This window comes from Vanacampus margaritifer, chromosome 10, assembly GCF_051991255.1.
Source record: "Vanacampus margaritifer isolate UIUO_Vmar chromosome 10, RoL_Vmar_1.0, whole genome shotgun sequence".
Classification (NCBI taxonomy): Eukaryota; Metazoa; Chordata; class Actinopteri; order Syngnathiformes; family Syngnathidae; genus Vanacampus; species Vanacampus margaritifer.
Window position 1 is genome coordinate 9,461,410 of NC_135441.1, and position 15,376 is coordinate 9,476,785.

Consider the following 15,376-nt stretch of genomic DNA (forward strand, 5'->3'; position numbering starts at 1 on the left):
TTCTTCTTATTACTATTATTATTATTTTATTTCTTATTTGTTGTTGTTGTTTTGTTAGGTCTAATTCTGCACAGAAACAATCTGAAATGTGTGCAGGTTTTGAATGCTTGCTTCACTTGGCTATTGCTTTGAATTAAAAAGCTGATTGTCATATGATTGTTTTTCTTTGGGTCATGCATTTATAGATGCAAATATGATAACTTTAATCAATTATCATCCTTTTTTAGCATTTTACTGAAAAGTGATTACCATCACAATCTAGCCACAGTATAGGGCCTATTGTATGTGAATGAAAATGGGATAGGGATATTAAACCCTTTATGATGTATCATTTCGTTTTCAATAAACATGCACACCACAAACGAATATAAAAACAAGACAAAACAATAAAAACAAACGTAAAATAAACAATGAATATCTTGATAATGAGAACAACAATAATAATAATAGTGAGGCAGAACAATAAAATTTTCGATTACTAGACGGCAATTAGCATGTATCCTCTTTATTTTTTGTAATGAGATTTTCTATTTGTGGTGTTCCATGGCATTTAAAAAAAAAAAGCAATGTTAAGTTCGTGCCTTTGGCTCGAAACTGCGAATTGATAGAGAAGTTATGTACAATTAGTGATGTGTTTTATTATAACAGTGTTGCTGTCGGGCGCAGCACTTTCTTTTCAAAGCGTTTTTTTTTCCTCTTACCTCTCTCCCTCTCTCTCTCTCTCTCTCGCGAGATCTCGGTACGTCACTGGCTGACAAATAACGGATTAATTGTATATTTGGGGTTATTATTTGTTACTGTCCACGTGAACGCCTGCAAAGTTGTGCTGGGCGAGTTTTGCAGTCGATTATAGTTTGGCATATTGTGCGCGGCAGGATTTGTTGTATCAAAAAACAAGGAGGAGGAAAAGGAGAGAAAAAAGTTGGCCAACCCGCGTATTCGATCGTCAGGACGTCCCTTCTTTCCTGTCGAGAGCTGAGCTACGTCGGCGGCTCATCTGGACTTCCTTCCCCCTGACACGACCACAGACTCATTGGGAGGCGTTTACTAGCTTAATTTGTTGAGAGCTCGAACACTGCTGAATCGAGGACGACCGACGCCTGTGCTCGGAATGGATTTTCGCACCACTTTGTTAGACTTGGACGAGCCAGACAACTCTGCAAGAAACGAGCGAGATCGCTTCGACACCTGTGCATGTCCGACCACTGCCGAGCTCAGCAGGGCCGTGTCTGTGTCCCTGGGCTTGGACGCCTTGTCGTCACCGCCGAACGGCAACGCAACCCATGCCGCCGGTTCCACTTTTGCTGAGTCAGCTGTGGGTCAGCGTTCCCGGCCAGTAGCGGAGTTCGGCGCGGCTCGGAATATGGACTCACGGCGCAACGCCGACCCGAGACGGGACGAGTTCGGAGACGTGTGCCACGGAATCCACCAGGTGAGCTGCATGGACCTGCTGAGGTCGGGCGAAGCGAGCGGCGGGGAGACTGTGGCGCGCGGTTCGGTGATTTCCACGTTCGTGAGCAAGGAGTCCAACTTGTTTGCAAACTCGCCCATGGAACCGCCCTCCCAAATGGACCATCTCTTTGCATCACAAATCTACTCTGCCAGTGCCTACGCTGAGAACCCGAACTTGCACCGAGACAGCAGAGTGTTGCGCGCAAATGAGCGCGCATACGGCCAGCCGAGTTGTGCTGCATCAGGTGGGCATCATTTGGAGTGCGAATATTGTAACTGTGGACAAGCCAGTGTCGGTTCCTTGCAAGAATGCCGCTGTGGCTGGCACAACAAATGTGAGCAGAGTCAAGGAGGCATGCGAGCCGCAGCAACGACGGCACAAGGCTACGGCCAAGTGGAAAGTTACCAAAGTGAACCTTTTCAGGGGCAACCTACTTATCCGTCAATCAAGACCGAACCACCAACGTGGATGGAGTGCACGGAGAGGGGCATCAGGTAAAAACAGTGCAATGCAATAATTGGTTTGAAATTCTTTTGTTTGGTGTCAACTCATGGGAGGGCAATCCTGCAGGAATCCTTTTCTACCATTCATTCTTTCATTCATTCTCCTTTCTTCAACTGAGAAACAAAAGGGAAAATTTTAGCTGCTCGTCTGGTGACTGTTTTGGCCTGCCAAGCTTCACAGTTGGTCTTAATGAGAGCCTTTGTATGAGTTTGTCCTTTTGAACTTTTTTCCTTTGTTCTATTCAGTCATTGCTCGTATTGTATGTTGCTATGTCGTGCAGGACAACTATATGAATATGAAATTCACCAGGGTTGCACAGTGCCACATTGCACGCGCGTCGCACACACACAAATATCTAGGAAATCTGTTTAACTGAGTTCAGCCGCCTATCAGTATTACACAATTTGTGTCACAACACCATATGCAGCTCTCAGCCTTGGCCCTGTTGTGCGCCTGCTCAAAGCTCACCCCTTCCTTAACTTTTGCAGTGCTCTTTGTGCAAAACAGGTTAATATCAGTGGTCATGTAAACATGAGATACAGCACCTGCTGCTGTGCTGATCCCGGGGAAGTCAATGCAGAAATATTCTTTACAATAATCTGTTCTTTGTGCCTTCACTAGTCTAAATATGGCGGAGTTTGTGGAATATGAATTAAGCAGCAAAATCCACCTGTTTTTATTCATCTCAGGAGGCAGCCATTTTGTCAATTGCTGTCAATTGGTAATGGCGTCACAGTTGCTCAGGTAATAACCAACCATGGCTCACCTGTATTTTGTTTTGTCATGTGACGTTTACAAGATGAGCTTTGATATGTCATTACTGAGCAACTTTGATGACGTTATTTTCATTCCACAGTAAGTGGCAAAATGGCCGTCCCTGAGATGGATAAAAACAGGTGGATTTTGCTGCTTAATTAATTTAGTTTGAAGTCCCCAAAGCTGCTATGCTTTCAAGCACAACAATAATAACAGAGGGGTATCTTTCGTTCTAATCACAGTACTGTAGATGGGCGGATGAAATCTTGGTAAAGGTCGACCAAAATCAAAATCGTGTGTGTGTTCAGGCCAGAAGACGTGTTTCCAGCTGTGTTCCTGTCAGATCGGCGGGTGTGTCAGGTGTGTGGGGATGATGCTTCCGGTTGTCACTATGGAGCAGTCACCTGTGGTAGCTGCAAAGTATTCTTCAAGAGGGCCGCCGCTGGTAAGTGTGACACGGACAGCACACATACACAATTATTCATCCGCATCTTCTGTTTCTTACACCCACTCACTCTCGTAGCTCACCAGGGCACAACGATCTGAAATTACGAGTGCCAGCTACTTCTTATCAGCCAATATCCATATATTGTTGCTTGTGGTGGAAGCAAGGCCATTGGTGAACTCGAAATTTAACATCTGCGCCCCCTTTGTCAGGTAAACAGAACCACCTGTGTGCCAGCCGCAACGACTGCACTATTGATAAGCTGAGGCGGAAAAACTGCGCCTCATGTCGCCTGAAGCGGTGCTACATGTCAGGAATGAGCCTCAAAGGTGAGACCAAGTGTGTGTGTGTGTGCCGTCAGGGTCAGCACACATGCAGTACTTTACATGCGTTGGATCAGAAATGACCAATAAAATGTTCTAGCTGGAATACAGTGGAACAAATGTGTTTCAGCATAGTCCAAAAGTGTTTTTTTTTTTATTGTTGTTGCTTCCCAGCAGCCAATGACGATGAACCTTCCCACATGGTTGTAATAACGAACGGGTCTGTGTCTGAAAGTCTGCCATTTTGCAAGCTATTTATTGAGCAGCCGGATCAAGAAACTCAACTCAATACCTCTTTCTCTCGTAGGTCGGCGACTGAAGGGAGTCGGCCAGTCGACGAGCGGGGAAGAGCAGCAACCTGCAGCCGCCTGGGGGCACGTGGAAGCAAGAGATGCCGTTGCTGGGGCTCGAGGTGCTTATCGTCACATTTACCCATGTGATCTTCTTTTTTGCTTTTCTGTCTGCTACTGCTGCATGGTTTCCCTTTTCCAGCTTCGCAGGGTGTGGTTGTAAGCATCCCTCCAACTGTACGCACCCGCATATCCCTGCTCACTGTCCTTCAGGCCATTGAGCCTGCCGTCGTCAATGCGGGACACGACCCTGCCCTTCCAGATAGTGCCGCCTCCCTGCTAACCAGTCTCAATGAGCTTGGGGAGAGACAACTCGTCACAGTTGTCCGATGGGCCAAGGGGATACCAGGTAATTTACCGCATTTTAAAATATTTTAGCCAGAAAAAATAATATGAAGGGTTGTTGCCATTCTACAAACCTATCCAGCGCTTCAAATAGTCACCACTAGAGGGTGATGTGTTCATATCTAAGTCAAGAATGCCACAGGAGGGCATTGGATTACACATAACAGTTTATATATATAATATTAATATTATATATATAAATAAATAAATTAAATAATATTTAGCATTGTTCAAAACTGCCTATGCAGCACAGTATAGTAGCAGTTAGCACTTCTGCCTCACATTTGACAGATTCTGGGTTTGAATCTCAGTTTATAAGAAGTTTGTATGCTCTCTCATGCAGTACTAGTTTTCTCCCACATTAAAAAAAAAAAAAAAGCATACACTACCGTTCAGATGTTTGGGGTCACCCATGACAATGTTGTGTTTACAATGAAAAGACACACTTTATTTACTGTATCAAATGAGTTGTCAAAAATAAGGACATATCTTATTTTTTTGTAAATTGTGTGTGTGTTTTTTTTTTTTTACATAGAATGTGTATAACATTTCAGAAAATCCCACAATTATAATTCCACAGTCTTTTCTAAACTGGCAAGTAAGCTACAGAATTGTATTCTCCACATTTAAAAAAAATGTGTTAACAGTCGTGTTCTGCTGAGTCCAATATAATAATATGTGGCCATTAGAGCATTGTTAAAACAAGAAATGTAATAGATTTAAGTTTGTGTGTGTGTGTGTGTGTGTGTGTGTGTTTGTTTTTACAGGCTTCCGCAACTTACACATGGATGATCAGATGACAGTCATTCAGTTGTCCTGGATGGGGGTGATGGTGTTCGCTCTGGGTTGGAGGTCCTACACCCAAACCAACTGCTCCATGCTCTACTTTGCTCCAGACCTTGTTTTCAATGAGTAAGTCAGGGTGACTACGCATTGCACAGTTTTGTTGCAGAATGTTTGATTGGAATTTTGTGTAACCAGGTACAGTTTAGGAAGAAGTTTTGCTTGGTGCAAACTAGGGATACATAGATTTTTTTTCTTTTTATTCTTTCCATGGATCAATTACTGGCGCTGATATTCAGCATTTTGACAAATAGCGGCATTTTCATTTTTTAAATTTATAAATCTGACAGCTGACGAGGTGTCAATTTGATGACCCTGAGAGATTCCTGAACTTTTTGTTAGAATAAAAAAAAAACATTTTGCAAATCTGAAAAGTTGTTCATATTTTCTCTTTCAGTGGAAGTAAATATTGGCTCCAAATATCTTGTCATCTTTGGCAACAACGTATCGATATTGGCTCTGAAAAAAACCCAATCTTTTTGGTCTATAATTGTGCAAAGCAGATGTCTTTTCACTTCCATCCTTTTTTAGGAGCTCACAAGGCTACAGAGGGTGAAATAATTAAGCCGACTTTTTTTAAATAAGCAGATAATGGATGGACATTGAACAAGTTTGGTCTTTTAAATGTGGCTGCAGAGAGATCACCTCCAATGATTAGATGTGTTACATCTTTTTAAAACCTGCATAAGTGCACAGAGAATTTGGTTTCTTTTCTTGCACAGTGTCATCTTGAATTTCTACTCAATGACAGTTTTACCTCTATTGTGTATTTTACTTTCTGAACATAATCATCATGCATTGAACAACCTGTGTAAGTTGTAATTCATTAAATAGTCTGAGAGTGTTGAAAGCACGTTTGGCCGTAAGCCCGCCACAAGCAGCCTTCACCAGTGAGTGTGCTCGTGCCACTCTTTTGGGCTTCCTCTGACCTGCATGGTAATGGATAGCCTGCCCCCGATTCCGAGCTCTATTTTTCTCTCCCTGTCTGTCGTTCTCGCTTTCCATTATCCATCTCGCTCATCTATCTCACATATTTTTTCTGCTGTTCTTTTAACTCTCCTCATTTTTTTCTACTTCTCTCTACCTGACCCATTGCAAATCTTCTTTTCTCACATCTTGTGCTCCCTGTTCTGATCCTGCATTATTATTATTTTTATTCTTTCTATGTAGCCAGCGGATGCATATCTCCAGTATGTATGAGCACTGTGTGCGAATGAAGATTCTGTCCCAACGGTTCAGTGTGCTGAAGGTCACCCAAGAGGAGTTCTTATGCATGAAGGCACTGGTCCTCTTCAGCGTCAGTGAGTCCAAGTCTGAAATAGAAACAAGAAAATGTCAAGTCAGCATATGAAATGATTCCTAAGAGAATCGACTCAAAGGACGTCAGAGTTATTGAGTTGTTGTGTTTTCAGTGCCAGTGGAAGGCCTAAAGAACCAGCGTTGCTTTGATGATCTGCGGACCTCCTACATCAAGGAACTGGACCGCTTGGCCAGCCAACGTGGGGAGAGCAACCGAACACAGAGGCTGTTTCAGCTAACGCAGCTGCTGGATTACCTCCAAGCGGTAATACAACGCAAACACCACTTTACACACCAAACGCACCATACTCTGACTTTGAACTGGTGTATAAATGCCACTGGAGTTTGTGTCACGGAGTCGCTTTAGTGCAAAATTGTTTAGATCAAAGTTTTGACATTGGCAGCCACTTATCCCTAATATCCAGACTTCGCTTCATTACCTACCCCTCGTTCAATGACATCCAGACTTTAACAAAACCTCTCGGCTTGTAATTTCTCCTCCTTGTATGTTGGAAAACTGCCCCACGTGGTGAAGAAATTCTCCCGCCAGCAACCGCCAACGGTTCATGTGACTCCAAGTTTGACTTTTCTATTCTGCTTATGCAGCAAGATCAAGTATAACTTGACTGACCTCTTCATAAGGTACAGCTGCACACACAGTAGAAAATTAAGTGGTCTACAAAATTGAATGCACTTCTGCAGTGGTTATCAAACTATTTACACAAAGTACCACCGTAAAAAAATTCTTAGCTCACTAACTACCATCATAATGATTAGCACTAAAGCATGTGCATTTTGAACAGTAACATCACACTTAATTATAATAAGATAAACGAACCACTTAATGCTCTGATTAAAATGTATTGAACATAATTTTTTTTATAAACATCATACCTTAATAAATAATTACAAGTATTATCAAAGGTTTATGGAAAATTGTATGATGTATGAACATTTTAGTTGGACGGTCTCAAATTTTAGAGGCAAAAGGCCACCATTTAGAGGCATTCTGGAGCCCTGCACATGTTGAGAATTTCTTACATAAGAGGTTTGTATTGTGTACCTTATTTATGTAGTATCTACCAAGTAGGCTATCAAAAATACTGTATTGTTTGTTTTTTTTAGATCGGTAAAGATAATGTTTTTGGGTACAAAAAAAAACAAAAATCATTTTTTTAAAAGCAATTCCCAAAAATGTCCCAGTAAGAATCAGGAATAGGCCTTTAGTTGCAAAATGTGGTTGTGTAATCAAGTCTGTTCATATTTATCTTTCTCTGAAGCTTGTGGTTCTGTAATTTCATTTTAATATAATTTTAAAACTTAAAAAAATGGTTGCTATTGCAAACTTATGTGTGATGTCACCAGAAACCATACAAAATTACCCTTACCATTTGGAGTCTTAGTATGTTAGTTTATATTTAGGTACATATCATTGTCAAATATTGATATATGAAGATATACTACATCTGGCTGGCAACCAGTCCAAGGTGCACACTCACCTATAGTCAGCTGGGATAGGCCGAAAGCTCATCCAAGACCCTAATGAGAATAAAGGTAATCGAAAATGGATGGATTTCTCATTGATCTATTATTTCTCTTTTACCTAATTACGCTTACAGTTAACGTAAGTCAGTAATTTAGTTTTATTATTATTATTATTATTATTATTATGATTATTATTATTATTATTAATACAGCTGGAGAAAAGAATAAAAGTTTTGGTGAAGATGTCACCACTAGAGGGCGTAAATGATCAATATTTCAATAAAGTACTCGTCAAACTAAAAAGCAATTGTGATGGGGAAAAGGAAAAATTGCTTCTGTGGTCTACATATTATAGGATTGAATTATTAATATTCCTACTATAATTATATTATTGTTGTTGTTAGTTAGTTAATTGCTTTATAACAGACTGGAGGTCTAAACACAAACAAGCCAGATACACAATATAAAAAACTAAAATATGGTAGTGATAGTCATCGTATTAATTTGAGATGTACTGGCAAATATCATAGTAAACAAATGTATTGCTATTATTAGTAATACAGTAGTGAAGTAAGTCAAATGTTCTGTATAACTTGAGTTTTAGTACTATTCCAAAGTTATTAAAAAAACATTTGAATGATCAACTCAACTCATTTTTAACTACAGAATTACCAGGAAAAGGTTAAAAACAAAAAGACATCGTAGACAAACATCTATTGTATACCTTTGTCATCTTTACCTTGAAGAACAGAGAGGGCTGTCTACTGTAGCCCCCCGCCCTGTCAGTGTATGATGAATGCCTTCCGTCTTTTATTTTAAGTTTATCCCTAGAGGCTCAAAGATGTCATTGTCTGCACATCTCGTCGAGTGAGTCTAATTAACTGGATTATAAATACCGCAATGTCTGGTAGACAGCGCAGTGCAAGGCAATGGAACCGGATTGATCACAACTTTAAAGTTCTCTTTTAGTCACCTTTTCCAAACCATACGTCACAACACAGGCTTCATTCTCAAGTCTTGAGCGCATTTAATGATTGTCATTCTTTGCCTTTCCTTGTGCAGATTGTGAAGAAGTTGCATCAATTCACTTATGAGCTTTTCATTGAAGCTCAGTCCCTGCAGACTCGCGTCAACTTCCCGGAGATGATCGCGGAGATTGTAAGCGTCCATGTGCCAAGGATCCTCTCAGGCATGGTCAAACCCATCTTATTCCATAATTCCCCCTAGAGCAAAGCCTCTTTGATTGTGCTATATGTCACTTGAGACATGCCACACCCTCCTTTGAACAGTTGTGGTAAAAATGTCAAGAATGATGGGCCTGCTGTTGCCCAATGGATGATGGATTGGATGTCAGATTGTCTGAGGTACCACATCTGGATGAAAACAGGGAATCAAGCTCCTTTTTTTCTGTCTAATGTAATCTAATTACATCTACTATGTTCTTCTTTCTGCCTGTTCTGTGTCAAATGCACCAAATGTTTCTGTGGCCTACCATGGCAAACACAATCATTCATTTTGAGGGGTAAATTGGTAACTGGAAGATACTGTTTGCAGAGTTAACTCATCTGTATGCACTGCTTTATGCACTAGCTTTTTTATTCCCAGCTTCTTCTTTTTTTAAACTATGTGCACCTTTATGTTTATGACTGAGGGTTATAGATCAGCATACATGCAGTGAGGCTAACTGCTTTTTAAAACCTTTCTAAAAGCAATGTTCTGTCCATATATTTGTACAATTTTGATGGTAAATTGAGAAAAAAACAAAAGCAGCCCACACTGACTAGTAGTTGGCTAAGTATACTTTAAATTTTGCTATTTTTTTATTTTAATTTGACTTTTCCACTGTTGGAATTTTTCTACAAGTGAGCTTTCTTAAAGTGTCCTTTGCAAGTGCTTTGTTGTGAATCACCATGTACTCATTGTAGCTTCTGATTGTGAGGTAGGATGCTGAGATGTAAACGTCCAACGTAGAACCTGTTATTCAGTGACATGTAATAAAAATTGCATCACAAAAGTGTGTGTTTGGTGGCACAGAGGTCGAGAAGCTGTGCAGTCTGATGCTACAACTAGCTTTTTTGTTTTACTTTTGTGACCTAGTAAAACAATAGAACATAGTACGAAAGCCTTATGATAGCAATGGCATTGTATGGGGCTTCATTTCATTAGTAAGGATATAATATGACTTTAGCATTGTTCAACAACAAATCTAATACTACCCCAAGACCTTTGCACTATACTGTGTTGTATTTCTACTATTTGTTATACAAACAAAGAGCAGAAGGATCACTATATACATTGGGGGAAATCATCATATTGTTCACGTAAGAAATTAACAGTCTCAATTACACTCCAACATTTTACTGAAAGTCTTTACAATGGAAGCTCCGTTTTACTTTTACTTGTATTTGATGTTCATGTGGGCCGGGTGGTCAATGTTTCATCTTCTGTATCTGTGATTTTACTTCCATCTAGTGGCGGCTGCTGGAAATGCATGGGCCGTATGGGACTTGTCTGTTTGGTCGCCATCTGTTGGATACATTGACATTTGCTTTGAAATGTAACTGGACACGTATTCACTTCTGCCGTTGCGTTGTCTGTCCTATGACAAGTGTCAATCACATTGTGACAGACAGTAAATATAATATATAGCTAATGGAAACCAGTCAGAAGAGTTGCAAATTACCAAAGGTAAGTACCGTAATTAAAAAAAAAAAAAAAAAGGGGGGGGGGGGGGGGGTTAAAATCAATGTCAGTGCAAGCGAGTTACTTCAGCATCTTCCTTCCTATTACATCCATTGGAAAGTCTGATGTGAAGGACATTGCTTGCTTGTTTGTGAATCTATTCCTTGCTACTCTCGCCCCTGTGGCTTTCTCTAAAAGGAATGGCGTCTTGTCGGTTTGCAATAATCAAAAATGTATGTGTTGATGTCCACATTTGAACTCAGTTTAGATTCCATTTCATTTGGGTGTTTTTCCGAGTCTGCTCTGCATCAATATTACATGCCTACTCTAGCAGAAGAGGGATTTTTCCTGTTGGCTAATGTCAACCGCAAAGAGCACAAACACAATGGCCGCAAACAAAAGTTAAAACTACTTCCTTATGTTGGAAAATTAACAGAAGGAAGGAGTTTGCTTCGAAAATGACTGAAAAGTATGAAAATAGAGCTGGGTTTGGATTCGGCTATCATGCAGAAGTAACACAAGGGTCATTATTAAACTCGTAGAGTTCAACACATGTTGCAGGAATTTAGATGACACTAATCATGTATTTAACAGCAGTCTCCTGCAATTTACGTTTACAGTGAGTGGACAACAATTAGAACGCAAAGTTGGTAAGACGATACTGTTGAACGCCTCGTTTCGGTGGCCTGTCTAATGGAAGGTGATTCCTACTCAAGTAGCAGTCCATTAACAACCAATTAAGTTCCTATTAATATTTTACCAGACAGGGCCTCTCATCCTGATGTGTTTTAAGGAGCTTTTTCCCAAGAGTGCTTGAACATGAGCAGCTTTTAGCGCAGCATAAAGAGGCCTGTGTAATGGGCTGGAGGAGGAGGAGTGGCAACCTGATAGCACTGAGAGGAGAGGAGACAGGCTCCTGCAGCTGGCCCGGCCCGCTCCCAGCCAAGCCTGCAGAGCGGGGCCAAAGCAGCGTTAGGAAATGCTTGACTTTTATGGCTTGGTCACAGGATCAGCCATGAGTAATGAGCTCAAGTCATGTGTGTTGAACAGAAATATGTTCTGATATTTTAAGATGTGACTGATGGGTTTCGTCTCGTTTACTTGGAGCAGAGCAGTAGTTTTGCCCGTCGGGTTTTCCGGCACCCTTTCCAAAGTAACTCTCCGAAGCATAATGTCCACTTTTCTGGTGTTGTGTAGTAGACCAGACCAACTGTGTGCTTTGGACTTGTGTGGCCAGTCCAGGGAAACTCCCTGCCTTGAGAGAAAAAGTGAAAGCGAGAGGCAGAGAGGCCATTATGTGCCTGCAGCCCGGGGCTACTCCCAGCGGATAAGGCATTTGTCTTCGCTTGAAAGTATGATTTATTTTTCCGCCAGTCAGAAGGGTTATGTTTGTCACCGCACACTGAAAGGACTTTTGGAAATAGCAGCAGAAGCAGAAAGGGAGAGAAAAGAATGTCTACTGGTTTTCTAATGCCAGCTTTATGTCAGAGAGTTCTATGGTTTCCTTATTCAAGTTCTCTCTTAGTCTTCATTAACTTCAGTTAATCATATGTTGCCTGAACCTTGCTTGTAATTTATCAGCATCTGCGTGTGGATGATTAAGGGGAAAGGGGGAATGTGGGAAGAGGGGAGATGTGGTTGTATCGGGTTCCTTCCACTGGGTGTAGATGTAGTCTTAGATTTTTCTCTGGCTGATTAAGTGTGTGCGTGTGTGTGTGTGTGCGTGTGTGTGCGTGCGTGCGCGCAGGGAGTGCACTGAGGAGGAGAGGAACTTCAGCTTTAATTTCCCCCAGCTCCAGATATTACACCCCCGCGTTCCCTGTTTTTATTGGACCAGAGACCAAAAAACACCAAAGTGTTTATGATGCATTAAAACATGGTTGGGAAGCGGAGAGTGCAATTGTAAATCTATACATTTGGCTCCGTCTGAGAAGCAATGCGTCTTTTTTACGGCATTGTGTGTGTTTTAGCAAGTGATGATTGTACGGTTGCGTGAAATGACATTTATCATGTTGATGTGCTCAGCAGAGTGGAGGCAAGCGTTTTTGTCAAGAGACCACGGAGGCCGGACCACTGGCTGGAACGACTGTAGGTCAGTGCATGGGAAATTGGAGGCCTTGTTGAGTTTTGGGTGAAAGCACAGGAGGAATGAAAGTTGTGATTTTGCCCTAATGACCGTTTGAACAACAGGATGTGCAAAGAGGCCACATTATATTCTATTAACTTTGTTTTTGTTGTCGGTAAAGTGTTAATAATGTAGCTCCGCATGCTCTGAGCTTTATCTTACTGTCAAGAAACAGCTTTCATACCAAGAGACGCATTAGCAGCCTCTAATTAGTGTAAATATTTCTCCCCAGTATTTCCTCACCAACCCAGCAGTGATTAGCCATGTGTTTTTCCACAGACTTTGGATCCATTTTCAGCTTTCAGCTGACCCTCTCCTTTCCGGTCATGCTTGTGCACTCAATTTACCCCCTCGATCTCTTCCCTTCCTCCCCGTTTTCGGAGTGCCTTCATGGTGCCGCGGCCATCTTCGACTTGATTATTTCTGTACACAGTGTTTGCGCTCCACCCTTCGTCGCTCCCGTGTCCCGGCCAAACGCAATGTGACAGCAGCGCCACAGCACTCATTTACGGCCATCACAGGACAGATTTCCCCTCGCAAGGCTCCAGCGTTTAGCTTGATAGATGGCACTCGTGCTCTTTTCACAGTTGTTTTCTGCCCAGGTCTTTTTCTCTTTCCAGGTCTTTTTCTCTTTCCCCATTCATGTGTGTGCTTGAAGTGTAATGTTTCCTCTGCCAGTAACACGGCCTAAAACAATGAATTGTAATATTACTAGGCATTGCTTCCATTCCCTCACATTTCATATGCTCTTAGCACGTCTTTTGCTTTTTCTTGGAGTCACTGCTGCTCAGAATGTGTGTGTTTAAGGCCTTCCATTCCTGTGGTATAATACGTCTTTCCTTTGACACACTAACTTCAGTAGCAGGACACACTTTCTCAGATATCATGGATGCAGAATTAATCCGTTCCAGTGTCAAACTGTCACTATCATAAAATGTTTCCGTATGTACAGGCAATTTGGGAATAAGGTTTTAACATTATTCATTGTCACACTCAAGGACATTTAAAGAGAAAGTCAAAAAAATATATCTTCTTTACAATGGTATATTTTATGCATACTCACTAGTCTAAACAGTATTCTGATTAATTTTGTGTTTGTGCCAAACTAATTAACAAGCAAAATCCACCCGTTTTTATCCTCATAGAGCAACCATTTTGCTACCTGCTGTCGACTGAAAATGACATCGCAGTTGCTCAGGTAGCAACCAATAACGGCTGATGAGTTTGGTCATGTGATGTTCACAAGTTGAACTGTGTTTGGTCGTTGCCTGAGCCCTGAGCAATCTGTGATGTGATTTTCAGTCGACTTCAAGTGGCAAAATAGTCGCAAAAACAGGCGATTTTGCTGCTTAATTTAAATTCCTTAAACACATATGAATCAGAATGCCGCGTTTAGACGAGTGGGAGCACATAGAACATGTTGTAAAGATTTTTTTTTAATTGACTTCTCCTCAGAGGATTTTAAGTTTCCTGTAAAAGTTCTGGCCCTGTTACAGCGACCACCAAGGAGCAGCACTCAAATGCTGTACGTTATTTTAACTTATCAACATAACATTTAAATGTCAAGTAATTACAGCAATGTCATAAATTGGACACAAGTCACAAACCACCCCAAATTTTGCGACCAAACGTGTTAGCGACATGGACACTCCCTCTTATTACAACTAACAAGCTACAGATTGTATTGGCAACAACATTAAATGTTTGCAACCAATATAAATCAAACCAGCTGCTGAAACATCCAATGACACTGCAGCTATAATAACAGTGAGTGCTACCTCTGATGTCTTTCAAATAAATATCAATCTTCGTCAGGAAACTACAGCATGTAGTTAGCCTGTAAAACGTCTTAATGGATGCTAATTTGTTTTATTTTTTTGTAAAGAATATTCAGAGATGGATTTGTCAGTTTTGTTATTGAGCATAATTTGAACTTCTAAGCTTGTAATTAGCTAAAAGAGATTGTTCAAAACCGTAGCCTGTGGTTATACAAGACGCACTTCATTCAAACTGACTAATTATTTCAGAAGATAGCGGGAGGGCTAGACCTCATTCGACTAAAAGCACTCTCTGTTCGTTCTGCTTTTGATTCACTTTATTAGTGCCAACAATGGTACAGGATATGTGGGATCAACAGCAATTTTCAGCTAATTATTATAAACCCCCCACCAAAAATATCATATATATGTATGGACATACTATATACAAGAAGTCATGTTTGTGTCAGAAGCTACTTAGGAGCCCATGCAGGCAAGTGAGGGCAGCTCAGGGGTCCTGACAGCTCGGTCCTAGTTGGAAAATGCCTTCAATGGAAATGTAGTGAAGATGGCGTGGTCACATTGTGTCTCATGTTTTGCAGTGCATGTGACCCATTAAAATAGGGTGACCAAAACATCATCTTTTGCCCGGACATGTCCGCTTTTTGACATTCTGTCCAGGTGTCTGGACGGGTTTTATAAATTCAGGAAAATGTCCAGTTTTCATTGTGCGGCAAATGGGAGGCGGAGTGCACCGCGTTACCTCGACTGTTAACTGTGGATTGCTCCCAAGTCGATGGCGAGGGGCGTAGGGAAAAAATATGTGTGTGTTTTTTTTTGTGTATGTTATTATTGCTGTATATTGTGTGAGCAAAAAAAGGTTGGGCTTACAACATTGTGTTATTTGTCATTGTTTTTTATTTGTTCAAAAGAGAGATTTTTTTTATATATATTTTTTTACAGTATTTTCCAACCATTAAGAGGAGGCATACTTATCTTTTTTTGGAAA

General features: G+C 41.0%; 1 protein-coding gene across 2 annotated transcripts; it reads left to right on the plus strand.

Moving 5' to 3' along the window:
• Positions 1 to 809: 809 nt before the first annotated feature.
• Positions 810 to 9,817, plus strand: LOC144059188 (progesterone receptor-like). 2 transcript variants are annotated; one of them, XM_077578123.1, is made up of 10 exons: positions 810 to 1,947; positions 3,022 to 3,158; positions 3,371 to 3,487; positions 3,789 to 3,893; positions 3,974 to 4,180; positions 4,944 to 5,088; positions 6,190 to 6,320; positions 6,432 to 6,583; positions 6,854 to 6,960; positions 8,866 to 9,009. In XM_077578123.1, the coding sequence occupies exons 1-10, from the start codon at positions 1,112 to 1,114 to the stop codon at positions 8,870 to 8,872; spliced, it is 1,944 nt and encodes a 647-aa protein (XP_077434249.1). In that variant the 5' UTR covers positions 810 to 1,111; the 3' UTR covers positions 8,873 to 9,009. The 2 variants fall into 2 exon arrangements, with proteins under 2 accessions (XP_077434249.1, XP_077434248.1); XM_077578122.1 differs by lacking the exon at positions 6,854 to 6,960 and having other exon boundaries at positions 8,866 to 9,817.
• The last annotated feature ends 5,559 nt before the right edge of the window (positions 9,818 to 15,376 follow it).

Bases quoted from the DNA above. Each gene is read 5' to 3' on its own strand.
- LOC144059188 (XM_077578122.1), top strand. From the start codon at position 1,112: ATGGATTTTCGCACCACTTTGTTAGACTTGGACGAGCCAGACAACTCT. The intron at 3,894-3,973 runs GTGCTTATCGTC...TCCCTTTTCCAG, and splicing joins TGCCGTTGCTGGGGCTCGAG to CTTCGCAGGGTGTGGTTGTA. The intron at 4,181-4,943 runs GTAATTTACCGC...TTGTTTTTACAG, and splicing joins ATGGGCCAAGGGGATACCAG to GCTTCCGCAACTTACACATG.